General features: G+C 42.4%; 1 protein-coding gene across 1 annotated transcript in view; it reads left to right on the top strand.

Moving 5' to 3' along the window:
- The first annotated feature begins 10,161 nt into the window (after window positions 1-10,161).
- ZNF804B (zinc finger protein 804B) overlaps window positions 10,162-11,947 on the top strand; it is a 352,481-nt gene continuing 350,695 nt past the window's right edge. Inside the window, exon 1 of the mRNA XM_077808752.1 lies at window positions 10,162-10,269. Coding sequence (XP_077664878.1) covers window positions 10,162-10,269 — 108 coding nt within the window. The remainder of the gene's footprint in view (window positions 10,270-11,947) is intronic.

Raw genomic sequence — 11,947 nt, 5'->3', positions numbered from 1 at the left:
TCCTTTTTTTTTTTTTAAGTAAATTTCCCTGAAATCCATCTATTTGTAATATAAATCCTTAGTGAATTTTGAACGTTCCTTCATTAAATGTTAATGTTTTCAAGAAGATTGTATGCCTCATGTTGAGGAATTTATTGCCTTTCTTCATAGGTTTAACAAAATGTTATTTCTTTGCTTTTTCACCTGAGGTTCAATGCCACTTGCACATTTTAATAAAATTAAATAAATACCAATATTCCCATTTCAAATATTATTTAATCTAACATTTTGAATATTAAATTTTCTCTTATTCAAGTTAGATCCTACCACGGGGCATTAAAACATAGCATACAATTTCTAATTTTGATTTAATTCATTTTCAAATACTGAGTTTGCATAAATTATATGTAGGTGCCAATTTAGTGCCAGATCCTGAGGTGTACTGAGAACCTACAATTTCTATGGAGATCAGCTGATTTTTAGTATTTACCTCAATGGGAGCAGAAACATACCCTCAATATGAAATGCTACGCTCCTATTTCCTTTTTACTTCTGACAATAAAATTATCCATATATGTTTATTCATTACACTTTTGGATTTCAAGACCAGAGTAGACAGAAGTCTAGACTAGTGAAGAGCTTAGGAGAAAAACAAAATAATTATTTAGTTAAATTCACCTGGTTCTCTTTCCTCTTCTAATTGTATCTGATTCTCATGGTTAAAGAATTCCTCATCCCAAGCTAGTCTATTATTTCTGGAACTTGTAGAAAGGTTAGTGAGTCTCCAGAGTTGTGATTACTTTTTCTAGTTGACATTTATTGATCTCATTACCTTCACGCTCATATTTCAAAAACTTTTTTTCATTTTGTTACCATTTCAAAGATGACAGAAATGCTGCAGTGCTCACTCTATTAGAACTGTATGTAATTAAAATGTGTACACTGTGTTTCATCAGAACTTCACTGTCAAAACCTCAGCATGTGTTGTTTACAAATTATATTGTTATAATTAGAACCCAAAATTACTGCAAAAATAAAAACTGAATTTATATTTAATTAAGCATCTATTTTACTTTTGCTCTTCAGTACTGTGACGCCCTTGGCCACAAAGCAAGTTGTCACTGTAATATACTTAATGTGAAATTCACCACTGTGAGGAAGCCAGCAGAAGTCCACTTAAGCCATCTTTTGAGGTTGTAAATTGGAATTACAGGGGAGCTGTTCTTCTTCTAGCCCTCTGCTCAGAGGAGAATTTCACACACTGATCTCATCACTCATTTGTTTTTCTGTTTTCAATTATCATTGAAATGTTTACATCATTGCAAAATTCTGTCTCCTCCCCTGTTCTATTCCAAGGTACAATGACATTCTACAATGATCCAGGAATAAGGAATCTTAAAACTATTTTTTCATAGACAACTAATAATGTAGGGATATTCATGTTCAATTAGTATCAGAATTATGAAGAACGCCAACTGGCAAAACTGCTGTCAACCTAAAATTTCTCTGGTGTGCGATATCTTTCTTTGTAAAAGCTCTTTAAAGGTTGTCTGCTGATGAACTATCAAGGACTACTGATAAAATGCTGTCACCATGATACATGCATAACTAACACCGTGGTCTCCTGGTGGTGCATAATAAAATCTATAGAAATATATAGAGATGCTGTAGGTCGTGCAGCAGTCCAAGTGGTGCCTGAGTAAACATCTAGTTTAGTGGATGTGAGTTTTGTTGATTAAATGTAGTCCTCAGTGGAAGTTTGCCAATATCATGCCCCCAACCCCAAAATGATAGTTCAGTGTGATTGACAGCCACTGCTAAAGGGAAGCAAGGACTGGAATACCAAAGGTACTTTGACAGGGTTGTGGGGGGAGCACTCCAGAGGGGGAGAGAGAGAGCAGGAAATAAACAGGCATGGAGATTTATGGCCATTTTAAGCCTTTTTCTTTTTCATAATAAAGAACATTATATTTGGCTGTATATTGATTCCAGATTTTAAAATATCTCTGTCCCTTCCTGGCTGAGGGCGAGAGACATAAGCCAGATTTATTAGTGGCTGTTTAGCAGACTTTACATTAACTTTTCTCCTATTGTGTTCATACTAAATAGTTGTTTACTCATTTTCAGGCCTCTGGCCAGAGGCACTTGGTGAACTGCCATGTGAAGTGCCCACCCATAAAGAAGTGGATGGTCCCCCTTCACTGATATGTTTGCTTCCTGTGGCTGGAATATACGTGAACTGTTGCCACAGGAGTGGCAGAAAAGTCATGTGCTTTGCATCTTCAGCATTCTTCCTCCACCAACTTCTCCACGCCTTTTCCTGAGTTGCGTTCTTGTGAACTTAATAAAAAGTGCTGCACCTTCTTTACTGGCAAACATGACTCCTGAGTCCTTCATAAACCTTACAGGCACGACGGCCAGTTCACAGTCCCCTGAGCCTTCGGCGGTACCCTTTTAAACTAACTTATGTGTGTGGACAATTTGTGGATGTCTGATGGCAGGGCAACATGGATGATGACTAAAATGTCAAGATAAAGTAAAACACAGTGCCAGTCAATGGGGACAATATTGTGAATATTAGGGCAGATACATGAATATGTGACATCTTGACCGTGTAACATAAATATCAATGCAGATAATACCAGGAGAGGAGGAGATCGAATGCCCTTACCTCTAGGAAAAATCCAAAGGAGGGAAGTCTTCATAATTCTATTGTGTAGGCAGGTTTTGCTCCACTGTGGAACGGTTAGGGAGTTCTGGCCCCAGAGAGGATCTGTTAGCGCAGGGGAGGGCAAACTATGGCTCGTGGGCTGGATCTGGCCATTAGGGCTTTCAATCCAGCCCACGGGATTGCCAGCTCCATGGGGCAGCGGGGCTAAGGCAGGCTCCCTACCTGCCCTGGCTAAGAATCCAATGTCAGAGCAGACTTGATGCATCCATGTAATAGGGAGTCCACCTATGTGCTGCCTCCACCCCTTGGTTGGTAGAATTTTATCCCAGATATTACAAGCCACCCATAAAATGGTGTTCGCTGGAACGTTTTGCGCCATGCTCGCACCATGTCTGAAAAGTGTAAGAAGCCAACTGTGGACAATAGCCCCAGTAGTCTGTAGACTGGAGTGACCATAAACATCTACCTTACAAATGAAATTATTCAACTTTATGCTCAATTTATGACGTTAGCATTTTGTGTGAAAAGCCTCCAAGTTTGCCCAGTCTGAGGAGCATAGTGTCCATGTTTCACAACTACGCAACAGTACAGAGATGATACAGCTTGAATAGATCCTGAACTTGATTGTCATGCCAAGATGATGTTGACTCCATATTGGTTTTAAACGACCCATGGCAAATGCTGCGATGCCAATCCGGTGGAGAACCTCCATGTGAGGGTTGGAGGAACTCGTGAGTAGAGAACCCAAATAGGAAAAGTTGGAGACTGCTTCGACAGTTTGATTATTCAAAGAGATTGGAGTCATGTGTGGATCTGATCCTAGATGGGTGCAGCTTTCTCTTTGACCACAAAACATGTAGGCCAACTTTAGCCGACTCCTCCTCCATTAGCTGGAGTACCTTGCAAAACCTATCGGGGCTCTGTAAACTAGAAAGAGCAACGTCATCAGCATAGTCAAGGTCTGAGAGCAAGAAATCACCAATTTTAATGCCTATGGAGCTGATGGAATGCTACCTTATGAAATCCATTGCCCAAAAAAAGAGTGCAGGGGTCAAGACACAGCCCTGCCTAACACCAGATTTAAAAGGTGTGCTGGTTAATATACCCTGATTTTAATTTAACTCTTTGACAGAGTCTTCCTGGAATAAGGAGGAGATGTCGCCTCACCTGTACTTCCACAGTTTTCTTTCTCTGCATAATATGGGAGAGCTAAGAGTAACAGCTTAGACAACCTTTCCTTCTGTTTACATCTAAGCTTTAATGTCATTTTAATAGAGTTGTTTTGCATTTAACATTCAGTTCTAGTTTCCCATTCATATGGACAAGAATATAATAAAGCAGCTTTATGCAGTTTTTCGATATCCAGATCATCAGCACATCTATAGTTTGCAAATACAAGGAGACTGAACAGAGTAAAGACCATCACAGAGAAATCAAAATTTGAGTTACCTCTCTTACAGATGTCTGTCTAATGAACTTTTCTTTATAAAATTTACTATTAGGCAAATGTAATATAAAGAGATATATTGAAATGAAGAGTATGTTCGTTCTTCATAAAGAGATTGAGGTATTAAATATTTATAAAAACATATTAAACTGGCAAGTGTATGAAAACATTACTACATCTTCATCACTTTCACATCTCATCTTTATATAAAGAACCTCTTTGCTATAAAGATAGGACCGAATTGTAACATTGGAGTCATTCTCTACAATTTTCACACCAGTGGCTACATATTATTCTTTAGCTTTTCCTAATTCACAGCACAACTAACAGTGATGAGAAACCAATGAATACTACTTCTTAAAGGAAAGGGTCATGATATCAGTGGACACTCTTACCCACTGGAAATATTTGGCTTTTGCTGTGGAGTCCTTAACTGAACTGCTCACTGGTGTGAAAGGGATTTATTCAGCATTCTTCTGAAAATTATAGATGATTAACTGTTCAGTACTTAGCTGGTTAAGAAATGGTCAGTTTGAGTGGCTATTACCTATGTAATATTTAACACTTTCCTTACTACAAATTTTATTTAATTAACTAGTCCTCACAGTAGCCTTGTGAGTAAAACAAGTACCATCTCACTTTTTTTTTTATCAATAATGGGGAAACTGATGCAGAGTGGCTGCCCAAAGCCACAGAAAAGATTCCATGTCACAGCAGAGTTAGAGCTCAAGTGGGTGAATTAATTCTCAGTCAGCTACACGAATTACTACATCTGACCCCTCTCAAAGTCAGTGGGATTTTGGGGCCAATAAGGAAAATGGGCCTACTACTCTCCTGCTTTAGCGCAACCACCATTCAGACTGTGGCATTTTACCAACTATGGAATGAATTGCAAGCTATAATATATAAACTGACTAGTCAGCACTTGTGGATTTCCGAATACTCCACCCAAGGTAAAGTGATGTCAGTTTCCACAGTAACCAATGAATAAAACAACCTAATTTATCTACACTGTTTTAAGGATATTAAAAATATATAGATACAAGGGTGTTGGGGTTATGGTCTAGTAATGGGCATCAATTAGTTGCAAGGAACTCAAACATTTTAATCCCAGATTTAATATTTATCTCCTCTGTGGCAGCAGGTAACATGTACTCTAGGCCAGTGTTATCAAACTTGGCTGCTTAAAGTCAAGCATTTACAGATATATTTTGGCACCAAAGTATGTAGTCTAATTTTCAGAAGTTCAGGGTTCCTAAAGCTTTAATAGATGTTTAGAGGAGAGCAGCACCTATGAAAATCAGATCACTTTTAGGGTATGACTGCACTGTAGAATTAACTCTCTCAAGTTAGCCTCACTTGAGTGAGAGTTGCCACACTGAAATAACACTCAAGCTGTGTAGCCACACTCTCACTGTACTCATTCGGGTATGGCACTAAAGATTTCTGGAGGCATATCCCAGGGGGGCATTCTTTGCACTGCTTTAAACTGAGCTGCTCTTTCATTTCTTTCCCAGGGAATTATGGGAGGACTTGTCTATCCTTTCTGGGCACTAGAAGGAAATGTGGGAAGGCACTGGAGGAATAGTGGCACTTGAGTGGAACTAGCCTGCATCCCCACGGCAGAGAGATCATGTTAGCTGCTGATGAATTGTGTTCACTTGGAATTTAGCCAATAGCTCCTAAGGGGCCAGCTAACTTGAGTTAAAAGTGTGTGGATAGAATCTGAGTTGGGAACAACACTTGAGTTAACTTTTCAGTGAAGATAAACACTTATGTAGGTAGCTAACTTCAGACATAAGTTTGAAAATTTTGGTCTAAACCTTTCTGTCTTAGCTTCTCCTTATTCAGACAAAACTGACTTCAATGAGACTTTTGCTTGAATAGGGATTTCAGGATCTGATTCTGTAAAATGGAGATAATAATACCTCTCAAGAGACTATAAGGATTAATTAATGTTTATAAAGCAATTTCAAGGTAATAAATGCTAAGTGCACTTATTAATAATACCAACCTTGTGTAAATTGAGTGGACAGATGAGCTGGAGAACATTTCATTATTCCAATTAACATTACAGACAGATGACCTGATTCCCTGCTTCCTTGCATCTTGAGAAGTCACTTACACATCTGCAAAGGGAGCATAGAGTGGGTGTAAAATGTTACCAAAGCAGAATAGTAGCATTTTACACCAATTTACACAGCTAGAAATGACAACATGTGGTCCAAGGCAGTGGAGAATTAGGCCCAGACAGTATAAAGTATCTTGAATATAATTAAGAATCAAAATTCTGGATTACCTGTGATTAGTGAAAGGATGGCATAGTACCTCCACAGCCTTGATGTACTGTTTAGAGACTGACAATTTCTAGTTGTTCCATTTAACAACTATTAGTCTCCTCATGATTGTATCTACCAAGTTGTTCATAAAATAGATCCAGTTAGTAATATTTATTATTCCCCGATCTTGCAAGTTGGAATGAGCCTAAAATGAATTTTAGTTATCAAAATACAGCAGAGTCAATTGAGCCCTTCCCAGGTGGATAAAATGAGTACTGTGCACTCCACTCTGTGGCCAAACATGTTCCTTACACACAACCTCGGGGAATGAACTGGCCAAGCTTTGTGAGGTTTGACGAGGAAAATATTCTCCCTGTCCTACCAGGCCGTGAAGCTACTGCACATCCACTGCTACATGTTCAAGGCTGTAGCTCCCTAAGCAGGTGGTATGGGTTAGCCAATCCAGCTGTGTTGTTGCCACCCACCAAACCCCTCTGCCTTCTAGAGTGGAAAGAGTACAGGTCTCTGGGGTGTAAAAGGTGTGAACTGCTCTACATCCTCTCTTTAACTTCACAGTGGAATTGCATCACTTCCACAGTGTGGGAGGCTGTTCATGGCACTTTATGGATTGAAGGAATCTGGCCTTCTGTGTGGATCTTTCAGATGGGCCCTTAAATTGCTTTCATGATCTGGAAAATGAGAATGATTCTCCATGATATAAATGACACACAAAGCAAATTTACTCAGTTCACAGCTGAGAAAGATGTTTTTCTAACTGCCAGATCTGCAAACTCAGCCTTGCATCTGAAAGTCAAGCTGCAGGCCAAAATTCTACCTAAAGTTACATCTTTGCAATGCTATTGTTTGAAATAGGGTTGCAAAGAAATAAATTAGGGAAGAATTACCTCTACCATTGGAATGTGGTTAACAATTCTGTTAATCAGCTGTATAAATCATAGAAAGAATAATTTCTGGCTCACTCTCACAGCTCTGTTAGCTATGGAGTGCTAACAGGAGAAAAATAGTAAAAACATTTCTGTCACTAGCATAAAAGGATGTCATTCTTAGTTAACACAGAAATCAGGCCTTTTGGGTAACAGACTACCATTTGCACATATCACTTTCCATAGTAGAACCACACTTAAAAAACAAAAGGAGTACTTGTGGCACCTTAGAGACTAACTAATTGGTTAGTCTCTAAGGTGCCACAAGTACTCCTTTTCTTTTTGCGAATACAGACTAACATGGCTGTTACTCTGAAACTTAAAAAACAGTGGCTCAATCCTGCTTCCATTAAAGTCAATGATAGTTTGGACATTGATTTCAGATGCAATTCAATTTGGTCCCAAAGTCTGGTTTGTTTTATAAAAATATTAATGGACTCAAGTCACTTTTCCCAATATAAAATATATAAATATTAATGGACCCAAATATAGCATTTTCACTTGTGTGCTTGACCAGCATTTCTCCCCACCCACACCCCCAATAACTGATAGTATGGTGATTAATTGTCACTCTTCACCCCAGGATCCTTTAATTTCAATAATTCTCTATGCCTATAGTTTTAAAAAACATAGAGGATCCTTTAGGATGAAAAACACTACATAAATGTAGAATATTATTGTTTCTGTATAGTTAATTTTTATGTTCTAAAGTTGCCTTTTAAGACTCATTTTGCAAGGCTGTCAGCCCTATTTTGTTCTCTCTCTAGGTGTGTGTATATATGTGTATGTATGTATATATCTATATATTAGATCTAGTGTTAGATACAGTACGTGAAATGTTTTCAAGTATGTTCAATCAAGATTATGTAGTACATGAATACCTTATCAACACTATTTAATTGAAAAAGTCAAAGCAAGACAGTTGAACTGTCACAGCCATATGATCTTCTAAGTTTTGATATCCTTATTACAGCATTTGTCTTGTGCAAAAGAAATATATACCTTCAGATTCCTAAACTAGAACTTGCCAGGTTTACTACTTTAATTCACTATGTTTGGAAGTACAGAGGATCTTATTGGGTTTGTAAAGGGAGGATTCCTAAGCAGTTTCTACTTATACTGGATATATAAAATATAGAACACTATTCTGGAAACAAATATGCAGCTTACAGGTAATTACTAACACTTCGTGCTTTATTTTTTAATGAATTAGCTGAATTATAGTTCATCTGCAGAGACAATGCTTATCCATTGATGAAATGAAGCTCAGTTTGCATAGCAAGCCAGGAGATTTATGGTGAGTGTACCGTGCAAAGAGGAAAGTGACAACCTGTTTTAGCTGCCTAATGCAGGAAACGTTTCATGCTTATAGTACTATGTAAATTATTTAGGTTGTAAGTGACACCACCCACCTAAACTCGTGAGCTTTTTTTTGGGAGGGGGGGCCGGCGGAAGGAAATCATGACAAGGGCAGAGACAGAAGTTGGGAAGATTTCCAGGCAGTTTGCTCAACTGTGAGACACGTGCAACTTTAGCCTCTCTCATCATTGTCCCCTGTAAATCTGTGCTTCTAGTCAACAGTGGCAGGAATCTCTTCCTTTCTCGTAGCTGGCTGCTGGGAGACGGCGATCATTCATCCCTCCCCAGTACAGCCAGGGCTAAACTCTCATTGACTTAAATACACCCAGATTTCCCCCAATTGATGAAGGAGAAAGCCTAATTTCGGCTGCGGGGGCCCGGGCTACTACACCAGGTGGCTGCAGAGAGGAATTTCCTTCCGTCTCAAGCAGCCCGAGTCCACCCCCCTCCCCCCCCAAAAGCAGCCTGATTCCCGGCTGGTTTGCTTCACAGGGAAGGGCCCCATTGCACTTCAGCGCCACTCATCGGGTAGGAATGGCTGGGAGACCATCGTGTCCCCCTTTGATACCATACCTTGGACGCAGCCGGGGGGCTTGAGGAGCTCAGTCCTAGCCAGCTGGGGAGCTGTGGCGGCTGCCTTCAGCCTGGAAGGGGGGCGGGAAGGAGTGAGAGGGGGGCGGAGAGACAGGCACGGAGGGAGCGGCTGAGAGGACAGTACCGGTCCTGAGCAGAGGAGCTGGGGCAAGGCGCTGGGCCGAGGATGGTGCCGGCGCTCGGGGGCTCCTCGCAGGCTGACCGCGTTACGCAGGGGCCAGCCGCGGCCGTGCTGCCCCCGCCCGTGTGCGCCTCTCCCGCCGCTGTCCCTGCTGCCCCGAGCCCGCTCGGCAGCGCAGCGGCCAGGGGCAGCTCCCACCTGCTGCCTCGCTCGCGGGCCGGCTGAGGGGCTCTCCCGGCGCCGCCCCGCCCCGCGCTAAGGCGCTGGCCGCAGCGGCGGCGGCACCTGAAGGACTTTGGTGCCCAGGACTCGGAGCCAGCCCGCTGCAGGCAGCGCCCCGCCGGGCGGCGGGACCGGCCATGGGGACCGGCTGCCGCGGAGAAACCCCCGCCTGGCTTGCGCCTGCCGGTGCCCGCGCCTGGGGGGTGCGGGGCTAGCGCGGTGCCGCCCCCGGCCTGGAAGTTGCGCCCTGCCCTGGTTCCTGGCGGAGCTGCCGGAGCCCCGCGGAACAGCATGCGGACTGGCCGCTTCCAGGCTCCCCTCGCCGCGCTCGGGCTGCCGCTGCTGCCCTCGGCGCATCCTGCTGCTGGCAGCTGTAAGGCGGGCGCTGGGGGAGAGATCGTCGCCGCTTCACGCCGGCGGGGTCCCCAGCGGGGGTAGCACTTGCTCCTGCTGGTGTTGAGCAGGGGCCAGCCCGCGTTTCCCCCCCACAAGCAGCGCACGGCGGGGCTGAGCCCCTGCCCCGTCCTCAGCCCGCCCGGACCCGCATGGCGTGCTACCTGGTCATCAGCTCCAGGCATCTCAGCAACGGGCACTACCGTGGCATTAAAGGAGTCTTCAGGGGACCGCTCTGCAAGAAAGGCGCTCGCTCCCCGGTAACTGGCATTGCTCATTCCCTTACACTCCGTCAGGTAGACACACCAAGGGGGGGGGGGGGGGGGACACGCACCAGGATCGTGTATCACCACATAGCCGCGCACTGGGAGCGGGGAGGAGGGGGTGTCTCTGTACTGCTCTGCCTAGGCACGAGCGAGAGTCGGTCATCTGCGTGTTTTACACAGATCTGCTGTTTCTGTCACTCTGCCTCTGTGTGCCACTTGGAAAAGTTTCTCCCGAGACAGTTATTTGTGATGTGAGCGGCTGAGATGAAGGGGTTTTGCAGTGGCTCTGTTGCTTTGATGAGGGGGGGGGGATTTCCTCCTTAACGCTTTGTAGCCAGGTGAAACAAACTGAAAGCTGTTGGGGTTATTTTTGTAGATGACTGCTGAGTTGCAGCAGCTTTTTGTTTTACAGAAAAGTTAGCCGGTGAGATGAGGCGCTGTAACGTTTGCCTGCTCAGCTTCAGGTATAATGGCTTAGTAGATTATGCAATGTGTAGACAGAGGAATGCTCAACCTTTATTTGTTTTCCTGTCTGTTAAAACTGAACTTGTATGTCGCATCTATTTGACTTTGGGGTAAAAGCACTACCTATCAAGACCAATCCTGGAAGATGATATCGAATTTATCAAGTTTGGGAGTAGGTTGCTAAAAATATAGGCTGTCAAGATGTTTAAACAAAACATTTCTGGGTTGCTAAAAGGCATTTTATACCACTTAGTATCTGACATGGTAGGTGACCTTAAAGACTAAGAATTCATGGGACAGGTTTGGTACTAGTTCCCCTTCCTTAAGATGGCTGTAGAAATAAGGTAGAGAATCCTGCTAAACCCAGGGTTGTGAGTTCAATCCTTGAGGGGGCCATTTAGGGATCGGGGCAAAAATTGGGGATTGGTCCTGCTTTGAGCAGGGGGTTGGACTAGATGACCTCCTGAGGTCCCTTCCAACCCTGATATTCTATGATTATGTGAATCATACCAAGAGAAGGTACTGTAGGTCTGATTCCGGTTGTTGCTTGTTAGTTATAAGAATGACTAAAATGCACGGTATCTTTGTAATGCTTTAATCTGAATAATTATGGTGACATAATTATTTTTAAGTTGTTCAGTGACTGAAATGTAATTGTTCCATTCACAAACCTATTAAAGCTGAAGGTGTAAACTACATATGGATACTGAAGCTCAGAGAACATAAACAGAGCTTATAATTATAGTACACTGCTAGTGTATAATAAGTGAAATCCTGTTCCCATTGATGTCCCTGGCAAAACTCTCATTGACTTAAATACAGCCAGATTTCCCCCAATTGATGTGTATCAGTCTGTACTTTAGAAAATGCAGTTGTAATTAAAGTCCCTGCTTCCTATTTATTTCATAATTCAAAAACAATTCAATAGAGTCATCTGAATAATAATTCCATATGTAACTGAAATCTACACAGTGTAAGAGGGCAGGGTGCTGAGACCTCACATGTGGGGATTTTACTTCCATTGCTTTATTTTTATCACCAGTATAGTAAAACTGCTGGTATTGTATTCACCACAGTCTAATACTTTTTGAACTGTTTCAGGATCTCTGACCTAAGTGCCTGATCCAAACCCCTTTGAAGTCAGTGGAAGTCTGTGGATCAAGCTTTAAATATTTATAAAAATACACCTCTACCCTGATATAACGTG

Source organism: Eretmochelys imbricata, chromosome 2 (assembly GCF_965152235.1).
Source record: "Eretmochelys imbricata isolate rEreImb1 chromosome 2, rEreImb1.hap1, whole genome shotgun sequence".
Classification (NCBI taxonomy): domain Eukaryota; kingdom Metazoa; phylum Chordata; order Testudines; family Cheloniidae; genus Eretmochelys; species Eretmochelys imbricata.
This window is presented reverse-complemented; position numbering and strand designations above follow the sequence as displayed.